Source organism: Lipotes vexillifer, unplaced genomic scaffold (genome assembly GCF_000442215.2).
Source record: "Lipotes vexillifer unplaced genomic scaffold, Lipotes_vexillifer_v1.1 scaffold863, whole genome shotgun sequence".
NCBI classification, from domain to species: domain Eukaryota; kingdom Metazoa; phylum Chordata; class Mammalia; order Artiodactyla; family Lipotidae; genus Lipotes; species Lipotes vexillifer.
The window spans coordinates 622,052-644,486 of NW_006788168.1; the positions used below are offsets into that span (position 1 = coordinate 622,052).

The window sequence follows — 22,435 nt, forward strand, 5'->3', positions numbered from 1 at the left end:
CCAAAAAAGAGCCCCATATTATTCTCCCCCCCCCCCCCACCAGAAGTTCTAGGGCTATGTTAGAAGTTCTAATCCTTTGGAGTATGTCAGTTTTCACTCTGTGGAAAAAGTCTTACCCACCCATGGTCTGCCTTTGTGTAAAAGGGTTTTTTTTAGGAGTCCATTTTCCATTGGCCTTTCAAGTTAACGTATTTCAGGGACTCTATGTCAGGACTCTATGAAGAAAAGTATTCAGCTTTGAAAAAGTAATGAATTTGAGAATTTTATATCAGCAAAGAACAGTATTTTTTTTTAAAATCTACTCTTTAACAGAGTACTAATTGTGAGGAAAACATTGGAGGTAAGAGTACAATTTATTACTAAGTTTATTTCCTACCCCAGACAATTAGCTCTGATCTGAGTTCAAAACCCAAGTTCTGTTGCTTATTAGCTGTGCAATCTTAGGTCAGCTATTTAACCTTTCTGAGTCCCAGTTTGTCTCATCTTTGAAATGGGAATGCCATCCACCCTTAAGTTTGTTGCAAGGCTTTCATGAGATGATGCATGCAAAGCGTATAGTGCCTCCACCTGAGATATAGCCAGCAGCCAGTAGAATTATTATTGCTGCTGTGGTTGTCATTTTTCTTAAAACAACTCACGTATACTCTGTGTATCTAGTGATTTTTAAAAGTACTTTCTACTCTGTTTTGTATTATTTAACCCTGTTTTTAAAGCTAACATGCTATTTTCTTTTCCTCTTCTCATAAAGAAAACTACTAAAATTTACCTGCTGATTTCACAAATTAATAGGGTCTTCTGGTAAAGTCAGTCAATAGCTATCATGAGGTTATGTAAAAATTCCTCTTAATTTCCTTCTCTTATCCTGGAAATTAAAATGAGAGTCAATATATAGAAATACGACACAAACAGCACTGAATAATAAGCAAGTGTGTGAATCTCAGGCTAGTCTGAGAATACGAACACATCTCCTAGGTCCCGTGTACTTCAGGGAAATATTTACCATTATGGTGATTTCTTTGTTTACCATCCAGATTGTCTAACATACTGTTTCCCTAGAGACAGCATGACTTTCTCTTTTGTGCATGTGGTCAGTGCCTTCCTTAATCTTTCTCCATTACATCCAGGCCATTGGTTGTTACCAAGCTAATGTCCTGCCATAGCCAATTAGCTCTTTAGGACCGAGTCCTGCCTACACCACAGCCACCACTCGTCACAGTCGTGGCCCTTTTCAACAAGACCCATTAGTATTTCTAATACCTGTTCACCCACGTGTGTGTTGGTGATCTCTCAATCTGCAAACGCAAAAAGTCGAAATAGTTGCAAGTGAATTGCTTTCTTGACTATTAACACCTGAGAAATTGCCGGACCATATACTCAATCAGTGTTTTCAAACACATGCTGTGATCTGTAAGTTTCCTCTCACATTAGAGAAATTCAGGAGTAATAAATTTGTGGCTAAAATCAGAAATACAGACCCTTTGCCATGTGCTGAAACCAATGCTAGAAGAGCATTAAAAAGTGACTGTCAGAAAAATCAAATCTCATGTGGCTCTGTCTTTGAAGTTGTCTTAGCTTTCATTGAGATTTTCTTCTCGGTGGATAGAATCCCATCCCCCTTTCCCCTGTCATCTGCTTTTTGCAATTGAGTGATCTATCTAAACATTAGGATGAGCTCATCAAATTGAAGAAAGTCACATAGTAGATGTGGGGAATGTTTCCCCCCAGGGCATTGATCTAAAATGTTAAGGAAATGGAAGTGGAGAGGACTTCATCCCACCGGGCCTCTCAGGCCTCGCAGGCAGCACATTGAAAGGCTCGATTTTGGGGGCGGGGATGGTTTTCCCCGAAAGGAACACCCTCGGGCTCCCTGTCGTAGCCACCGCTGAAGGCACCTCGCCTTGTCCCTTGGCTCACCAGACCCAGTTCAAAATGTGGTTCAGGTCCTGGAGAAACAGTACCTGGAAGAAAAGAGGAGCGCCCTTGAGGAGCAGCGGCTCATGTACGAGCGCGAACTGGAGCAGCTCCGCCAGCAGCTGTCCCCGGAGAGGCGGCCCCAGAGCAGCGGCCCTGACCGCCTGGCCTATAGCAGCCAGACAGCTCAGCAGAAAGTGACCCAGTGGGCAGAGGAGAGGTACGAAGGGGAACGGGGGTGGAGGCGCCCAGAGTCAAGGCCTCGGGGTCCTGGGGGAGGCGGTCGTGAGGCACGTCAAAGCGGGACAGACCTGGCAAACAGGGAAATCTTACTCCCGTGTCTGGATTGTTAGCACTTGCCTTTCCTTTCAGAGATATTATTTATCCTAAGTATGTTTACTGTGATGTTAGTTGTTAAAGACTACACCTGCCCCCTTACCCTTTAATAAAAACGGTACCAAGTTAGAATACCACGGTCTGGTCTTAAAGTAGAGAACATTTGAATAGTTCTTCAGCAGAAAACCATTTCTTGTTTTTTATTTCTCTTCCTTTGGAACCTATTAAAATACAATTTTAATGTTAAGAAATCTACTAAATGTGAATTTTTTTTACCTTGTGACTTTATTTATATCAGAACTGAGGTAGTGGTGGAGGAAACGGTAACAAAAACAACCACAATAAGTATTGCTGAGTTCTCTTGTGGTCTTACCACAGTCTAGGAATGCTGCTTATTTTATTTAATGCTCCCAGCAGTACCAAGCCATGGGAACTATTCGTTCTGTCTTGTAGCTTGGACAATCATTTAAAATATCTTCCCTCAGTCACCCATTAAGTAAATGAAAAGGCCAGGGTTTGAACCCAGGTCTGTTGATAGTCCATTACCTTGTGTTGTAGTAAAAATAATGGTGCCTGACGTGCCTTGAGCGTTTATCACGTGCTGACACTCCAAGCAGTCGAAAATCCGAGTATAACTTTACAGCAGGTTCTTGATATCTGCATTCCACATCCGCAGATTCAACCAACCATGGATCGTAGTGAAAAAAATCTGTATCTCCGTGGGCCTACGCAGTTCAAACCCATGTTGTTCAAGGGTCAGCTGTACTCTTTATTTCATTCAGTGGGTAATTTTTGCGTATCCTATGATGGGCCATGCACTTTAGGTGTAGTGACAAGCAAAAAAGACATGGTCCCTGCCCTGGGGGTGCTTACAGCTTCGTAGAGGAGACGGACATTATTGGTCAAATAATTACACAAATAAATGAAAAATTGTAACTATGACGAAGGCTACTGAGGCAAAAGATGTGGGGCTGGGAAAACATATAATAGGGTTCGGACCCAGTTAGGCTGTTAGAAAAGCTTTTATCAGGAAGTGCTGTTGTGTAGAGTTGAGAAACGAATTTCTGCTGCCACAGAAGTCCCTACTTCTCACCTTTTACCAACTGAAGAAATCACGTTAAACACTTTCTCCTTACTGGCTCCAGATCTCCCCCACCCCAAAGCACACAGAAGTCGTAATCATTTCTTTTTCCTAAAGGATTGCTCTATTGGGTTTTGTGTGTACGTGTGCATTACCATAGCAAAATCTAGTTGTTATATACTTTAAAACATGGTTTGAAGTTAAGTCACCCCATGTGTTTGTTCTTCATCTGTGGTTACCAGTGGAGAGCTCACAGAAACCTGGTGGGAAGAGCGGAGGATAAGAGTTGAATTGGCAAAAATAGCTTGAAAAACAATTGTTTGAGAGGAGTTTTCTACTACTTTCTAACAACATGACTCACTTGGAAAATTGGCAAAATAGCTTGAAAAACAATTGTTTGAGAGGAGTTTTCTACTACTTTCTAACAACATGACTCACTTGGAAACGGGACTGCCGTTTTCTTTTGGACATTCTCATGTCCTTTTCTGCTGTGCCACAGGGATGAACTCTTCCGCCAAAGCCTGGCAAAACTGCGGGAGCAGCTGGTCAAAGCTAACACCTTGGTGAGGGAGGCTAACTTCTTAGCCGAGGAGATGAGCAGACTCACCGACTACCAGGTGACTCTGCAGATCCCTGCTGCAAACCTCAGTGCCAATAGAAAGGTAAGAATGTTCTCAAAGAAGATGAGAGCAAGAGGTACAACAGTAGATACTGTAAGTGGAATGTAAACCTGGCATCCACAAAACGTCCATGAGGAGACCCTGACTTGAGCCGGAGGGTTTGTTCTTTTTAAGACATCCTTTAGAGATCTCGGGTATATATGCCTTTGGGTATTTTATGATCAGAATATGAGAATTTTGGGGGCTAAAAGCCTTGCTAATTTAAATGCTTTCTTTAAAACAGTGAAACTGGGGAATTCCCTGGCAGTCCAATGGTTAGGACTCGGTGCTTTCACTGCTGTGGTCCCGGGTTCAATTTTTGTTTTGGGGAACTAAGATCCTACAAGCCGCTGGTATGGCCAAAAAATAAATGAATGAATGAATGAATAAATAAATAAATGAATAAATAATTGAAACTAGAAATATATATAAGTAATTCCTCCTGCTTTTCTCTTTCATATAAATGCCTCCTGAAATGGGGGAATGTGTGTATATTTTGTGATAGTACCATTCTGAGAGTGAATTCTTCGAGAAAGGAAGACTCATAGGATACCTGTTTTTCATACACAGAAGGGTTCTTTGCAGCCATTGGGAAGTTTCCTGTCATTTCAACTTGAAGAAATTTTCATTTAAGGAGAAACTTTGGGAGAAATAATTTTTCATCCATTCATTTTTCCCTCCAGCAAGCGAGCTAGAAACGAGTCAGAGAGTATCGCGTCAGTCTTCTTGCATTTTAGTCTTTTGACCAAGTAGTTCTCCTTTGAGAAATTTATTCTAAATCTGTACTTATAGACGTGTTCATAAACATTTATGTGCTTTTGTACCAGGACACTTATCACAGTGGCCTTTGTAATAGCAAAAATTTGAAGCAGCCATGATGTTGACCAAGAGAATAATTAATCAACTGAGTGGTACATCCCTATAATGGATGGCTGTGTTGCTATGAAAAATCATGTTTATGAAGAATATTTAACCACACAAGAAGGTGAACTGTGGAGAGAGAATTGGGATAGGAAATTTGTATATTTGTTTGGTTCTGACTGTGATAAAAATAAACTGTGTGTGCATGGGTATACAAAGAAGATTGAAAATAAACCAGAATATTCCCTAGGTGATAGGGTTTCATCTTCTTTTGTATACATTATGTGTTTTTTTCTTTTCAAACTTTCTACTTTATGATAATACATATTGCTTCAACAATCCAAAAGAGTTATAACAAGATGCGTTATGTTTGTTTTTTGTTTTTGTTTTCCTTCATTCTGCAGAGAGGAGCGATAGTGAGCGAGCCAGCTATTCAAGTGAGGAGGAAAGGAAAGAGCACCCAAGTGTGGACCATCGAGAAACTGGAGAATAAACTAATTGATATGCGAGACCTTTATCAAGAATGGAAGGAGAAGGTTCCTGAGGTAAGAGGGACAAATTGTAAAGGAGCTTTGGTTGTGCTAAAAGGACAAGAATATAAGTGATTTAATCGTCCGAACACACATATGTGCATCAGTGAATATCTGTAGTGCTACTTGGGACATTTGTATTAGAAATATAAAGTGAAAGTGACCTTGAAAGGATGAGTTGGATCGGTCATAAAACATGTGATCCCCACACAGATAGGAACTAAATGAAGAGAACACATAGCATGTTCTTATGGGGTTGCTACTACATTTCAAGTGAAGTGAAGTAGGACAAAGTGAATTTGTGCTGTTTCGTCAGTGCTGTTAAAAATCAGCTTAAATAGAGCCAGTGTGGATTTTGTATTCATTAGCATGTGTTCATGCTCCCCTAGCTGTGTTCATGGCTTGGTAGATGCTAAGAATAATTTTAGAAAGCATGATCCATTTTTTCTACATTAGTAATGGAAAAAAAGGTTCAGTGAAGGAAATGAGGCAAGGCACAGGGAATGAAACCTTGCAGGTGGGGTGTGATAGGGAAGATGGGGTGTGATAGGTGGGGCTATAACCAAAGAAGAGCTCTCCCTGCCCTTATGTCACTTAACAAGCCCCTCCCGTGGGATAGCTCTGTTTTATTTGTGTGACATGATTCTATTTTTACTTCTTTTTAATTTATTTGGATAAGTGCTTTCTTTTTAAAACATTTTAAAATGCTGGTTTTAAATAGTATTGTTTAAGTTGATGTTTTGTTTCCTACTCGCCTTCCCCCTGCCTCTCCTACCATTCAGACAAAGCGACTCTACGGGAAACGAGGTGACCCTTTCTATGAAGCCCAAGAGAATCACAACCTAATTGGCGTGGCTAATGTGTTCTTGGAGTGTCTGTTCTGTGATGTGAAACTTCTGTATGCAGTTCCTATCATCAGCCAGCAGGGGGAGGTAAGGACAAGCCAGCCTCTGAGAAAATGGCCATGGTTCAAGTTTTTTTTTTTTTTTACATCTTTATTGGAGTATAATTGCTTTACAATGTTGTGTTAATTTCTGCTGTACAACAAAGTGAATCAGCTATATGTATAGATGTACCACCATATCCCCTCCCTCTTGAGCCTCCCTCCCACCCTCCCTACCCCACCCCTCTAGGTCATCACAAAGCACCGAGCTCAAGTTCGTTTTTTGTTTTTTAATTCGATTTAAGCTCTGTTCTTGAGGTAGATCAAGAAACTAGGGTGAAGCATCAGGATCACATTCTTCTTTCTCTACTAATATCAAAAGAAACTATCAAAATTAAGGCATGGTTTTAAAAGATTATTAGAACATGTTTTTTATTTGTGGTTCACAAGTATTTTCTTTGTTTTAATCAAATTCGAAATCTTTTGGAAACCAGATTCAGCTCTGTGCCCCATATTGATTTCTCTTTGAATCTCTCACCTCTGTAATACACTTTAACTCCTTCCTGGCCCTAAGTGGTCTTTACAGCATACAACTTGGGAGGATTATTTTGAAATTCTAAAATATTCAAAGAAAACAAGCTTAAGCATCCCACTGTTACCTCCTCTTTTTTAAAAAATGCCCCTCATATTTCATTTATTTCATTATATTGGCCTTCTGTCAGCCTGAAACATTTCAGAAAATGTCCAAGTTCAAACTTTTTTATATTATCCACTTCATCAACTGATGTTTTCATTTTAAATTTAGTAACATCCTTATTTCCTAGCTTATCCTTCAATAACATGCAAACTTGGAAATACTAAGTTATTTTTTGTGATTCTTAGAGCAGACTAAGAATAGGGTGCCATTCTGCCCAAAGTGAACGCAGAAAATAGACCCTAGATTCCCAGTTGTGATGTGTAAGTGCACACAGCTCACATTCCACATGTAGTAACCCACCTGTGGACATTATGCTCTAGGAATATAGTGGGCTAAGTTGCTTTTTCCCATGTTAAAAATGGGCACAACTCCTATGGCAAAGAGATCTAGGGCTGAGTCCCTAGTCAGGGTTTCTTAAGCTAGGGTCCATGGTGGGCTTTGAGTATTTCGTTAATCCCCTGAAATTATACTAAAAATGTATTAGGGTCTCAAAAAACATTGGGGAAAAAAAGCTTAAGAGCCACTGTCTTCTAACCATTTTCTCATATTTCCTTTCTTCCCCTTCTCTTGCTCCTTCCTCCATATTTGTCTCACTTGTCAAATACTGTCAACTAATTTCTCTCAGGTCCTGGGTGTCAGGGCCAATTGCTCTGTGGAAGTTAGATCTGAGCTACCTTTAAAAATAAGCCTCATCGCAGTGGTTGAGAGTCCGCCTGCTGATGCAGGGGACACGGGTCCGTGCCCCAGTCCGAGAAGATCCCACATGCCGCGGAGCCTGCGCGTCTGGAGCCTGTGCTCCGCAACGGGAGAGACCACGATAGCGAGAGGCCCGCGTACCGCAAAAAAAAAAAAAAAAAAATAAGCCTCACTATGTAAGATGACACAGCAGTGCCAGAGCACGTGTCCCCTTCACAAGTCCAGTCGTTACGACCTAAAACTGTGTTGCCAAAGAAAACTTGGCCAGTTACCACACTCTGAGAATGCAAAGGTCAGGGTCATTCCTATCCTTAAATCAGTTCTGTGAAACCAGCTATAAGAGAGACACTGCTAAACTAGCACCAATGCAGAGAACCAGCAGGATAATCTGGAAACTTAAGTTCCCCCCACCCCCTTTATTTTTTAAGAAAAACAGTCTCAAAGAAACTATTTCCTTATAACTTGGTGTCTTTGTCGCTCCTCCTGGAGTAGGTCTCACCCCCTCACCCTTCTCCCAGCCCTAGGGTCACTTCCATTCTCATTCTCTGCTCCCAAGAGGGTAGGGGAGAGGCTCCATGAGCCCAGTGGCCATGACTGTTTGGTTTACTGTTGTAAACACAGAACTTAGTACAGTTCCCGGCACACACTCGACTCTCAGTAAATATTTGTTGAGTGGATAAATTTATCTCCTAACAACCTGCATGTATCTCTATTAGAACAGCTAGTTTACACTGGGTTTTTATTTACTTATTTGTTTGTTTATTTATTGGCTGCTTTGGGTCTTTGTTGCTGCGTGCGGACTTTCTCTAGTTGCAGCGAGCGGGAGCTACACTTCGTTTCGGTGCATGGGCTTCTCATTGCGGTGGCTTCTCTTGTTGGCAGAGCACGGGCCCTAGAGCACGCGGGCTTCAGTAGTTGCAGCACACGGGCTCAGTAGTTGTGACTCACGGGCTCTAGAGCACAGGCTCAGTAGTTGTGGCACACGGGCTTAGTTGCTCCGTGGCATGTGGGATCTTCCTGGACCAGGGCTCGAACCCGTGTCCCTTGCATTGGCAGGCGGATTCTTAACCACTGCACCACCAGGGAAGCCCCCTACACTGGGTTTTTAATTCTGTGTCTTTCCCCACTTGACTGTGAGTGCCCAGGCAGCAGAGCCTGTGTCTTTTTATTGTGGCGTTCCCACGATGCCAGGTATTTGATCAAATGAGTAAATGAATGAATATGTGAACAAGGGAAAAAGATAACTCCAGGTAGAATGTGATAGCTGCCTTTGTGCTGTTCATGGGCTGTCCTGTAGAAGACGGGTAAGAATGAAGATGACTCCAGGAGGCAAGGTGCAAAGGCAAATTTGGCTCAAAGTAAGGCAGGGTGATTACAGGGCAGGCGATGGAGTGGGCTGGCTCTGGAAGTACTGAGAGCTTCCCGTTGCTGGAGGTGGCCCAGCAATAACAGTGGAGCTGCTCGCCGGGGATGTTGTAGCATGCTTTCCACCTCAGGTCAGTATTGTCCACGGGATGTCTTTTAACCCCACGGCGCTCTGGTTCCTTGACCCAGGTTGCCGGGCGTCTCCATGTGGAAGTGATGCGAGTTACAGGCACCGTCCCGGAGCGCATGGTGGAGGATGACTCCTCGGAGAACTCCAGTGAAAGCGGGAGTCTTGAAGTCGTAGACAGCAGCGGGGAAATCATTCACCGAGTCAAAAAACTGACGTGCCGGGTGAGAGGGCAGGGCTGGGAAGGCTCAGATAAATGCCCTTTTCAATTCAAAACAATTTTATGGAAAATCTTAGGAGTTTTTCACAGAACATGGTAAAAGTTAAACTTTCTGACAATAAATACAATAACAGACAGTACTTTTCCCAGAAGTGCAGCACACTTTCTGATGACAGTTGTATGAAATTTCAGAAGTCTTTGTATGTGGCATGCAAGGAGTGCATATTGTTTAGTGAATCATGCTTTTCTAGTAAAGGTCACAGCTGTGTCAGAAACTCGGTCATTAGGAAAGTTTGAGAGGGATGTGTGCATTTGTCACCATGCTCACATACTGTAGTTATGGAACTATGGTACACATTTCATTACAAGTAGGTAACCCTTAATGAAATATTTTCAGCTGTCAAATGGATGACTGGTTTATTTATTTCATCACCTACTCTTAAAATTTGACGTAGCTGGATATGAAAAGAATGCATAGTTTGTTTTCTTTATGAGATTTATGTTTGCATTTTTTTTCTCTCTCCAGGTAAAAATTAAAGAGGCAACCGGGCTGCCCTTAAACCTCTCAAATTTCGTCTTCTGTCAGTACACATTCTGGGACCAGTGTGAATCCACAGTGGCTGCCCCAGTAGTGGACCCAGAGGTGCCTTCCCCACAGTCCAAGGATGCCCAGTACACTGTGACCTTCTCTCACTGTAAGGTACAAATGCCATTACAAAATGAGCTATTTGGGAGACAACCGGCCGCGGCTCAGTTAAAAGTCTACTTGTAACTTAGAGTTTTTTCCCATATGAATGTTTCATAAACATAATAGGTTTATTGAGCTTTTTAACCTCAAAACGTACTTTAATACAAATTCAGATCGTTTGAAAGTGTTTAAAATAAAATCTGGGGACTTCCCTAGTGGCACAGTGGTTAAGAATCCACCTGCTAATGCTGGGGACATGGGTTCGAGCCCTGGTCCGGGAAGATCCCACATGCTGTGGAGCAACTAAGCCTGTGTGCCACAACTGCTGAGCCCACACGCCACAACTACTGAAGCCCATGCACCTGGAGCCCGTGCTCTGCAACAAGAGAAGCCACCGCAATAAGAACTGCAGGCACCACAATGAAGAGTATCCCCTGCTCGCCGCAACTAGAGAAAGCGCACACGCAGCAACGAAGACCCAATGCAGCCAAAAAATAAATAACATTTAAAATAAATAAATAAATAAAGTAAAATAAACTCTGAAAGACCTCTACCTGAAATCTGTGATGACCAGTGACAATTTGCTGCATATTATGTGTGTGCAAACATATGTTCATACACATAAATGGCCAGAGATGCACACTCTTACCGTCATACATGCATAACTTTAAAAAGTTTTTTACAAAAATGTGATCACATTTTACAGATTGCAGAATTGCATTTTATTATTTTAATATACGTGAGCATCTAACCATATAAGTTGCTGTAGATATTTTTCATTCTTTTGAATTCTAAGCATAGCATTCTAAAGTCCCATATGAGCTTTTAAAGATCATACAAAATGAGAGAGGCGAATATTTGGTGAATATTGGTTGGACCTATTTTGTGACATCAGCTACTCTTCCTGTCTTTCATATCAGACTGCCAACCAGTCATTTCTGACAGCCAGACTCTAGCCTCTGTGTAATTTTGTTTTTCTTTGGACAATTCTTAATATTCAAGACCCCTTCTTTTCGAAATTGTGCCTATTCTTTCTGGTTCTACAGTTAGAAGACAAATCCATATCACCACCTATAAAATTTCCCATATGTAAAGTCTGTCAAGGTTTTTTTTTGAAAGGCTAGATTTCTCTTTTTTTAAGATATTTATTTATTTGGTTGCACCAGGTCTTAGTTGTGGTAGGCGGGCTTCTTAGTAGTGGCATGCATGTGGGATCGAGTTCCCTGACCAGGGATCGGACCCAGGCCCCCTGCATTGGCAGTGTGGAGTCTTATCCACTGCGCCACTGGGGAAGTCCCTGTCAAGTTTTTATTTATTTGTTTTTTAAAGATCTTTTTTGATGTGGACCATTCTTAAAGTCTTTATTGAATTTATTACAATATTGCTTCTGTTTTATGTTTTGGTTTTTTGGCCCCAAGGCATGTGGGATCTTAGCTCCCCGACCAGGGATCGGACCCACACTCCCTGCATTGGAAGGTGAAGTCTTAACCACAGGACTACCAGGGAAGTCCCCTGTCAAGTCTTTATTTTTATGAGAATAGCCCACTTTTTATTTTTACCTGTATTCACCAAGTCTGTTTCTTAATTCTTTATTACTCTTTTGTTGTTTTTGTTGTCATTATGGTTTTCTGAATACTCTTTTAAATATTCCCCATCTTTCTTTGGATCCAAAAAGCTGCTTATTTAGAAGGATGAAACCTGGATTTTAAGTACATCCTAGTTAACAACTGGTTTAATAGATGCTATTAAGAGACTATCTGCTATCAGAGACTTTGGACTCACTGTGTGATCTTGGGGTTTTTTTTTTTTTTTGCGGTACGCAGGCCTCTCACTGCTGTGGCCTCTCCTGTTGCGGAGCACAGGCTCCGGACGCGCAGGCTCAGTGGCCATGGCTCACGGGGCCCAGCCGCTCCGCAGCATGGGGATCCTCCCAGACCGGGGCACGAACCCACGTCCCCTGCATCGGCAGGCGGACTCTCAACCATTGCACCACCAGGGAAGCCCGACCTTGGGTCTTTTGGGTTTTTTTTTTTAACCTCTAAAATGCGTAGTTTGTGCTAATTGGTCATGAAGTTTATTTTCCTTTTAAAATTCTGGTTCTGTCTCCAAATAAAAAAGAAGTTAGGTAGTATACGGTTAAACCAATACAGCGCAGCCCTTTCGAGAAATTAGAGTCACCTGAGATTCCAGTAATGGGAAGGAAATGCGCATGGTTCCTTGCCTGCTGCTTTGTTCCAGGTGATTGCCTCACTGCTCCGTCTATTCAGCATCCATTTCCTCATGCTCATCTGTTTGTATTTCACAACAAAGAGCTGGAGTGGGAGGGTTTAAGAGCAAGAGCGCAGAATCTTGGAGATAATCGTATAAAATTTAATTCTGTTTTGGTCTTCTAAGCCATAGCAAGGAACAATCAGAAGTTCCCCTTTTTTTTTTTTTTGCTGTGCTGATTGGTCTATTCTGGCTGAAAGTCAGAGTGGTACCAGGGAAAAGGAAGGGAGGACAGATTCAGCTCTGCAGCCAACAAGCAGTGTGATGTGGGGCTGCTGCTTTCCCCAGTGTCCTCGTTTATTAAAGAAAGGAGTTCAATTAACTTACCTCGGAATATCACTTCCCATCTAATATTCTGGTTTCTTTGTGGTTTTCTGTGAAACAGCAGTGATGGTTTTAAGGTTGGGATCAGGCTAGTGTGCTCTGAAATGACTGTATACAGCTGAAAGTTAAAAAGGCAATTTCACAGATTCCTTTCTGCCTAACTCCGGTCGCCCTTTCCTCTCCCCCGCGTATCCCAGGACTACGTGGTGAGTGTAACGGAAGAATTCCTGGAGTTCATTTCAGATGGAGCATTGGCCATCGAAGTATGGGGCCACCGGTGCACCGGGAACGGCAGCTCTGTCTGGGAAGTCGATTCCCTTCATGCTAAGACAAGAACGTTGCATGACAGGTTTGTGCTTGGCTGAGGGCTTTAGACACAGTGTCAAGGCTCACCCTTGGACAGTGGTTGAAGAATAAGGACTTCTTATAAGGAATAAGGAATAAGGACTCTCTGAGCCTGTTTCCTCCTTTGTGAATGGGAATGATGAAAGGAACTACCAGGCCCTGGAAAAATTCGATGGGGAAAGGAAAGTCTTTTCAACAAATGAGACTGAAACATCTGTGTACCTCTATGGAAGAAAACAACCTTGATCTTAATTCACAGGATACACAACACTTAATTTGAGATGGAGCATGACTTTAAATGTAAAAGATAAAACTATAAAGCTTATAGAAGAAAACAGAAGGGTATCTTTTAAAGTTGACCATTTGCCTCTTCCGTGACCCAGCAATCCCACTCCTAGGTATTTACCCAAGAAAAATGAAAACGTAAGTCCATAAGCAGCCTGGCACATGAATGTTTATGGCAGTTCTATTCATGATATCCCCCAAACTGTAAACAACCCGATGTCCTTCAGTGTGAGAATGTTTGATAAACAAATTGTGTTATTAAGGCATATAATAGAATATTACTCAACAATAAAAAAGGACTCTGTCCCACTCTTGCATATTGTGGATGAATCTCACAAACATTGTTCTGAATCAAAGGAGCCAGACCTAGAAGAGTACAATACTGCATGATTCCATCTATATGAAATTCTAGAGCAGGTAAAACTAATCTGTGAGGTTACACAGCTGCTGCAGGTGGTGTGGGGATTGAGTGGGAAGGGGCCTGAGCAAACCTGCTGTGGTGATGGCGGGGTGTATGCACAGGTGTATGCATTTGTCACCATCCCTCCAAGTCTACGCCTGAGATCTGGACAGTTCACTGCACATAAGGTATATATCAATAAAATAAATGAAAAGAACCTATACCACAGGATTGTTTTGAGTGTTAAACAAGAAAATAATCTATGTGACGCACATAGCACCGTGCCTCACGGATAGTAAGTGCTCAGGGACTGGGGGCTTCTTCCCGTTGCTAATAATGTCCTGCACAATGACATGGTCGTTTGTTGGAATGTGTTTCTGCAGGTGGAACGAGGTTACTCGCAGAATAGAGATGTGGATCTCCATACTAGAGCTGAATGAGCTGGGGGAGTACGCCGCTGTGGAGCTTCACCAGGCAAAAGATGTCAACACAGGAGGTGTCTTTCAACTCAGACAGGTACTAGGTTTGTCTTTGCTTGTTTTGTGTTTTCTCCCTGTCCCACTCTTACAGTTTCTGGAATTTTCTAGTTATTTGCCTCTTTGTTCCCTAATTCTTTCCCCTTCCTTGATCCTCTTCCCCCATCCCTCCCCATCCCCATTCCTGGCCCCCATTTCCGCATCACACCCCCGCCCCTGCAGGGTCATTCCCGGAGAGTGCAAGTCACAGTGAAGCCTGTCCAGCGTTCTGGGACACTGCCACTCATGGTCGAAGCTATCTTGTCCATCTCCATTGGCTGTGTGACTGCCAGGTCCACCAAGCTCCAGAGAGGGCTGGACAGTTACCAGGTGAGACCAACAGGTTGCAAACAGTATTTAACAAAGATTGGTTAGTGCAGAATTAAGGTGGTCAGTGATCTGTGATGGAGACCTGTTCAGGAATATAACTGAACTCCTTGCCTTAAGCATGTATCGGCCTCCGCCACCCCATCCATATTTCTGTCCGTTGCCTTTTTGCTAGGTTTGAATTACTGTGTTGGCTTAGTGCCGATTAATAGTAATTTTATTTATAAACACACATCAATGCTACAGTGCTCATTTACTTTAGGCAGGATTTATTTTATATCTGGCCCAAATTATGTTGGGTGTTTGATATTGCTGGCTTTGGCCTGATCCACTTTTATTAATAGAAAGTTGCCCCCATACAATGGCATACTTAACCAGCTCTCTGAAAGCTTTACTTTTTAATTGAAAGTTGTCCTCATGATCATTTTTGTTCATTAAATCTCCTTTTGCTAAACCTTCTTTTCTCACTTAAAAAAAAATTAAAAGATGGAACCAGCTAAGAATTCATCTTATTTACCAGTCACAGTAAACTGTAAGATCAGGAACTCGTCCCCAGGGGCCTGAAAGAATGCATGTGCTTCACCAAGTCCCCACTTGACTATCAGATATAATTAGGGACTGGGAAGAATCAGACCATTGAATTCTGGTTCCCTCACTGCCACACATGAGGGGGAACACACTCCCTGTCATGATGCGGAGAAAACTTTTCTCTGTAGAGTCTGGGCGTAAGCCCAGCCTATCTTGAGAAGGGTTCATCTTCCATCTCAGTTTCCTTTTGGCTTCATGGCAGCAAAGACTTTACTGAAACATTGGCTTGGACTGTTGGGCCGTAAGGCAGGCACAGCTGTGTCAGACACTGCCTTCCTCATCCCAGGCCAGAACTGCCTCCGACTCAAAGCCTGGGAAGAGTACGAATGGAGTTGTGAGGCTGAAGTCCGCTGTTTCCAGGGAGGCTTCTCCACCAGACTTTTCGCTGTATGTGGAGGGGAAGTTGGGTTGTCCCTCACTTAGCCATCAGCTCCAGGGGCAACTGCAGGGCCTGGTAGAAAGAGCGCAGACTTGGAGTGAGGAGACCTGGGTTCTTAAGTTTTGTTTGACTTAACTGAGTAATTTAAACTTCGAGTTCCCTTTTTCTTTCCTCTGAAATGATGAGGTAGACGTAATAATTCTCGGAGGTCCCTTTCTGCCATAAAATTTTGTGGCTTAATAAATCTCTGATCTTAGATAAAACTTTGAATCTGTGTGTGTGAACTATGACCTATGAACATGGATCACCAAGTGGCTGACTATTCCTGTTTGATGAACATTGCAAGGATTGATTGTTTGCACTTTTAAAAACAGCTATACCTCTTGAGTTAAAACTGATTTTTGTCAAAATTTGAGCTCTCAAATATCTGCCTTCCCCCAGTGCTGAATGCTCTTCTTATAGTATCTGTCATGCAAATTTAAATTGTGACTGTTTTAAAGCTTTTATTTTTCTTTGCTGCCATGCTCAAGGTCATGTCCAGTACCATTTTTGTTGTTGACATAGTACTTCAGAATTATTTTGATGCGGGCCCCCCTCGTGGCGCAGTGGTTGAGAGTCCGCCTGCCGATGCAGGGGACGCGGGTTCGTGCCCCGGTCCGGGAAGATCCCACATGCCGCGGAGCGGCTGGGCCCGTGAGCCATGGCCGCTGAGCCTGCGCGTCTGGAGCCTGTGCTCCGTGACGGGAGAGGCCACAACAGTGAGAGGCCTGTGTACCGCAAAAAAAAGAATTATTTTGATGCAGTAGCTTGAGCCAATCCAGAATATGCTGATGTCACAACAGTTCTACATCATGAAAGCTCAAGCGAGTTTTTGATGAATAGAAGTATCTTCTTAGCCTAAAAGATAATGATAAATTAGAGCTGTTTGTACTTTATTCATTAATAGGAGGAATTAATTTGAGAAAAATTATTTCAGTAGTGGGCTTACTACTGAAGTTAGAGTTATCCAAATGAAAAGATGGTTACCAAACTAAAACTAAAGTTTATTTTAAAGTCTACACAGAGAATAATCTTAACAGTATTTTTAAAGCACTTTTAGAAGGCAGTATATGTTGAAGTATACTTAGATAGGAAAATAATGTAATTATATTTTTTAAGGCATTTGAAAAAAAAGTTTGTCTTTTGTCTGACTAGGCCACTCCAGTTCCTTTTTTAATATTAACCCTCCAATAACCATAGAAAAATGAAAGAAGGTTGTTACATGGCCCAGTATTCATTTTGAGTAGAACCTGCCTCCGTAGAGATGGATATTCTCTAAAAATGGGGATTTCTTTATTCTTGTTTCCTTTTTTTTGTTTTGGCTGCACAGCTTGTGGGATTTTAGTTCCCCGACTAAGGATTGAACTCAGGCCCTTGGCAGTGAGAGCACAGAGTCCCAACCACTGGACCGCCAGGGAATTCCCTCTTTATTCTTGTTTCTAAGGAAAATTGTCTCAACTAAAACGCTTTTATTTTCCACACGATGATTTTGTTTTGCAAATGTTTTGCCAAAATGCTTAGTTTATGTAATTATTGTAAAATGTTGCCATGGGTTTAGGACAGTTCTGATTTTTCTCACCTGATTGGCATGGATACTGACATATCCAACAGTGGATAATGATAGAGCCACGTATCCAAAATAGTGGGCTGTGCTCTTACTGCGGTGGTACAGTATACAGAACCTTCTACAGTCTTCCCTCAGTATCTGGGGGGATTGGTTCCAGAACCCCTCCCCCCTTGGATACTAAAATCTGAGAATGTTCAAGTCTCTTACATAAAATGGCCTAGTACACTCGGCCCTCCGATCAGGAAGATTCTGTGGTTGGTTGAATCTGCAGATGTGGAACCTGCAGATAAGGAGGGCTGACTGTACGTGGAGTCTTAGCTTCCCGGTGGGTCTTCCCCTGTGATGATTTCACAGTGACAGTGGTGTGGTGCAGGGACAAGGGCGCAGACCTGGCCTCCAGTCCTGACCCTGCCACTGTCTGTGTGAACCTTGGTTTCCAGTCATTTCATCCTTCAGGCCTTAGCTGCCTCACAGCTAAAACCAGGAGGTTGACCAAGAGACTCCCTAAAGTCCTTTCTAGTTCTGCCCATTCTAAATCTCAGTCAAATAGCTCACCCAGAAACAAATAGCGACTGTTTGCATAACAGTGCCATAAGGCCTGACCCAGTGGGGTTGTGTCCAATCCCCAGCTAAGAGAATCTGAGAGAGTTCCCATTTTTAAATGACTGCTTTCTCTATTAAAGAAAAAAATTAAATCTTAAATTCTTTAAGTAATTATAGACAAGTGAATTACATCCACTTTTTGAGATTTGGTTAAATGTTTTATTATGCCGATGTTGTGTGTGCTATCCATTGTAATGTGTGTGTTAAGCTTAAAGACTTATATTCCTTGTGTGCTGTTTGAGAAAAAAAAAATGCATGTCCTTTGTGTTTATTTTTTCCCTACCAGAGAGATGATGAGGATGGTGATGATATGGATAGTTATCAGGTATTACTGCTGCTGTCAATCCTGTGGCATGGGGCACAGCTGCTGCTAATTGCCAGCATTCGCAAAACTGAGGGCAGGGAGGAGGAAAGGAGGACCGTAGAGCAAGAATATGCAGTTTTCACTCGCTTTTGATTTGCTTTTAGTGTAATCAGGGATACAATACTATTTCTATAGATTTCCCTGTCAGTTCAAAATTTATAAGCAGATACTGCATTTTTGCTATGCCATCTCAAATTGCTAGCTCGTAAAGCCTTTCTAAATAAGACCACTCTCACTGTATTAAATTGGTGATCTTAAGAATTGTAGTTATCCATCCATAATCTTTAAGTAGACCTGTCTTTCCTATGTGAACCTGCAGTTAGCTCCTTATATCCAAGAGAGTAGTACTGTTCTAACGTGCCATTGTATTTTTAAAGACTTTTGCCGGTTAGGAAAACTGAAGACATTTTAAGCACATAGTTTTGTTTAGCCAATTTTCTTCTCTCTTTAAGGCCAATCTTATTCATAACCTGGAGAATTTAGCTCTGAGCTTTAATCTCTTTTTGGAAATCTAGGGGAGAAAAAATATATGCAAACGTGAAATTTTACCTAGTCAGGGCTGACTGGCCTACTGTCCATGGAATGTGGGATAACAGTAGTGGTCAAGGTGGCAAGCCAAGGTGAACTTTTCTGGGTTGGTTCCCAGTCTTTGTACTGATTCTCTACATAAATTTTAAAAGCATGTTTTCCTGGTGTGCCTTCCTGTAAGTAAAATGTGGGTCCATTGTAGGTAAAGCCTCAGAAGTTCTCAGGTGTCTGCTCTTAATGTAACGTCTTAAGGGTTAGGCCGGAATTAGGCAAGTCAAAGGAGCATCCTGAATAGAATTGGTAGGTGTCTTTCCCACCTCATAATTTTACTAAGAAAGAAAACAAGCAAGTAAAAACAAATGGTAGGGGAGATACCAGTATCCCCTTGGATCTCAGCAACGCCATTAACTAACGTCCTGTGGCTGTCTGTGCGCTTGCTGCCACGTGGTTCACAGTTGAGTCCAGCGGCTGCTTCTGGGAGTTCTCAGCATGGCTGACTGCATGTTGGCTTCTTGCATGGGAAGTTTTCGTTTAGCCTTATGGTAGCGGTTGGAGGTAAAACCTTTGCAGCAAGTTTGAAAAGTTCTCCACTGATCTATTCTTTGCCTTTCAGAAAATACATCTTATCCAGCCATCAAGCTGTGAATGATGAAAATGCCTGTCGTTTTCCATTCCATTTGCTGCTTTGTGATTTGGGCTGTTTCTGGTGTCCTTCTGATTAGAATCACAAACCCTTCAAACGAAGGGTTTCAACTTAAATACATGCACGCCCATACCATATAAGACTCATCCAACAGCTGGTGTAGTTTGAGCTTCTCTTGCTTTTAAGTATAATTATCTTTTTGGAAATCCAGGGGCTCTGATTTCTGAGTCATGGGATCCTCAATCAGCATGCAGTGTTCCTGAGGCCTCTTTGCTTTCTTGCATATTAATCACACGGCAATGTTCAATGGCCTTTCCTAATGAAAAGTTTCCTAATCAATTTAAACATCTTTTTTTTTTTTTTAAAAAAAGAAACAGTTATCTGTGCTCTCTACAGGAAAATGTTTTCCCTCCCTGATGCCAGGAAGAAGACTTAAACTGTGTGAGAGAGAGGTGGTCTGATGCCCTCATTAAACGGCGAGAATACCTAGATGAACAGATTAAAAAAGTCAGCAATAAAAAAGGTATGTGAGGGCTTCCCTGGTGGCGCAGCGGTTGAGAGTCCGCCTGCCGATGCAGGGGGATGAGGGTTCGTGCCCCGGTCCGGGAGGATCCCACGTGCTGCGGAGCGGCTGGGCCCTTGAGCCATGGCTGCTGAGCCTGCGTGTCCGGAGCCTGTGCTCCGCAAAGGGAGAGGCCACAGCAGTGAGAGGCCCGTGTACCACAAAAACCCTCTAAATGCAAAGGGGAATTTGTATCTACCGACCCAACACAACATTCAGCGTGCCAAAGTGAAATGAAAGGCTGCTGATCAATCTCATGACCATAAAATAACATGCGAACTTCTGTTCTGCCAAGCAAAACTTAAAAACAACATTCACAGTAAAAGTACTCCATTCTGGGGAAAAAGAGTTTAAATGGGGATGCCTCAAGGACATAAAAGTGTCACAAATTGAATACATGCTGAAAAGAGATGTCCCTCCCTAAACACATTAAAGGGAAAGACTGTCACACACTAGACACGTCGACAGGGAAGATGTCCTGGTGGGGTAGAGAGAGGGGTGCGCTGCTGGAGCATATGGTAATAAAAGACGAAACACTAGAATACAAAGGAGTATGACCGACCCACATGTCATAAAAGATGACACACTTAAGATGCTGTGAGGCAAGAGAGGACTTATCAGAGAAGTTAGTAGGTAAATTATGGAATGTTTTACTATTACCGAGACAGATGTTGCCTTGTCAGTAGCTCTTCTGAGTTTATACCCCAATAAATTTCTTTTTTAATAATAAAATAAAATCACAAGATGTCAAATAAAAATCCCACTTCTAGAAAATCTAGCCTGAATCCTGGCCAGAAGTGGCTGTGTCCCCTTTGAGAGTGGATGTGCTTCCCCCAGGCATCACCAGGCACGTGGTGCCTTCATGCTGTGCCCACCTCTAATTCCTCCTCTGCTCTCAACCTTTCCCAGGGACTAGAGTCTGTGGTCCACAAGATGACATTCGAAGCCTGATGAATGGAGTGAGTGAGACTGTATTTCAAGACTATACTGTCTCTGTAAGTTAAAAAAAAAAAAAAAAAAAAGGGATGTGAGATTAAAATCTTGGCTGGGAGTAGTTTTTTCACTTCTAGACAGTAGTGGTAGGCTGTTTTCCTCCCTTAGCTGGACTGCTGTGTCTTAGCTTTTTGACCCCATAACAATTATAGATATTAGTGAATCATTAGTGTACAGTGTTTAAGCAGGCTCTGAATTTGAAAGTAATGTTTCATTACTTGAGTTAACTGACATTAAACGTTAAATTCAGATATTGTTTTGATGAATGCAAATGCCATCAATATCGACATCTCCACATGAGGTATTCCAGGCTCAGAACCTGGGACTGACAGCAGCTAAAGGGTCACTTCTGAAGCCACGACACTTGGCAGGTGGGCTGCGGCTACCATTGGGCGGTAGCCATGCTCTTGGCTTCTGCGGGGTGGCCTGAAGCCGGCCTGCAGGTCCACTCGCCACCACCCAGCTCCGAGGATTCAATTTGCTTATGCTGGCAATGGCCACTTGGATTCTAGAGCAGAAATCTGCTCTTAAAACCCTGGTTTCAGGCTTCCCTGGTGATACAGTGGTTGAGAATCCGCCTGCCAATGCAGGGGACACAGGTTCGTGCCCTGGTCCGGGAAGATCCCACATGCCGCGGAGCAGCTAAGCCCGTGCACCACAACTACTGAGCCCGCGCACCTAGAGCCTGTGCTCCAACAACAAGAGAAGCCACTGCAATGAGGAGGCCACGCAGCTCAACGAAGACCCAACACAGCCAAAAATAAATAAGTAAAAATGAGTTAAAAAAAATCAAAAAACCCGTTTTCTCATCCTGAGTGAACGATTCACTCATTGTGGTTGGTTCTCCACCAAAGGACATGTTCTGAATGTGAATCCGCTTCATGCAGAAGTCGGCGAAAATCCTCCCCCAGTAAAACATCTTGCCTCCGCGTTCTGCTCTTGGCCTCAGTGTGTGTATGTGTGTACTCAGCCTGCTAATGAAAACTCACTTTGCCTATGCCCAGGTAACTCCAGAGTTGAACTAGGCTAAGAGGATTGCCAAATAGATCAAATAAAATCCCTTTCATAATGAGCATGAAGGAAAACAAGTTAGTTTTGCAGAGTGCAATATCTGGTGTTTTTTAATCCTCTATCCTTATAAAATGATGTGTGGTTTTCTAAAGCACTGTCACATCCGTTATTGCACTTGATCCTTCTGACAGGTGCATGAAGTAGACATGACTTGTATTAACCCTATTTGACAAATTAGGAAGCTAAGACTCATCTGTTGAACGACCTTCCAAAATTACAGAACTAGAAAAATCACCCAAGTCTTCTAATCCCTGTTCCAATGCTCTTTCCACTCTTCCTGGGTTTATGATCTGTTAGGCTAGTGTCCTAGCCTCTCTGAGCTTGTCTGGGTGCTCTGTCTTAATCTTCAAAGCCTCAATTCCCTATTTGGGACACCATGGATGTTTAAGGCACTTGTGGGTACCACTGAGTGCAAATAGATTTAAATTTAGAAACTGTCCTTTCTCCCTCTTGGCGCTCATGCCCCCGTTTTGTCCCACAGAGAAGACAGAGGACGATGTAGAGCGGGAAGCCCGTCTGGTGGAGCAGTGGGTGGGGCTGACAGAGGAGGGGAATGCCGGGCTGGTGCCTGGGCCGGGCA

General features: G+C 42.6%; 1 protein-coding gene across 1 annotated transcript in view; it reads left to right on the forward strand.

Moving 5' to 3' along the window:
* The window catches only part of KIF13A (kinesin family member 13A), a 216,818-nt gene that overhangs the window by 173,868 nt on the left and 20,515 nt on the right, over nucleotides 1-22,435 (forward strand). Inside the window, exons 17-28 of the mRNA XM_007461260.1 lie at nucleotides 1,918-2,131; nucleotides 3,828-3,990; nucleotides 5,253-5,393; nucleotides 6,161-6,310; nucleotides 9,209-9,370; nucleotides 9,893-10,066; nucleotides 12,844-12,995; nucleotides 14,060-14,192; nucleotides 14,375-14,521; nucleotides 17,981-18,019; nucleotides 19,653-19,752; nucleotides 22,337-22,404. Of these exons, the coding sequence (XP_007461322.1) occupies nucleotides 1,918-2,131; nucleotides 3,828-3,990; nucleotides 5,253-5,393; nucleotides 6,161-6,310; nucleotides 9,209-9,370; nucleotides 9,893-10,066; nucleotides 12,844-12,995; nucleotides 14,060-14,192; nucleotides 14,375-14,521; nucleotides 17,981-18,019; nucleotides 19,653-19,752; nucleotides 22,337-22,404 (1,643 nt within the window). The remainder of the gene's footprint in view (nucleotides 1-1,917; nucleotides 2,132-3,827; nucleotides 3,991-5,252; nucleotides 5,394-6,160; nucleotides 6,311-9,208; nucleotides 9,371-9,892; nucleotides 10,067-12,843; nucleotides 12,996-14,059; nucleotides 14,193-14,374; nucleotides 14,522-17,980; nucleotides 18,020-19,652; nucleotides 19,753-22,336; nucleotides 22,405-22,435) is intronic.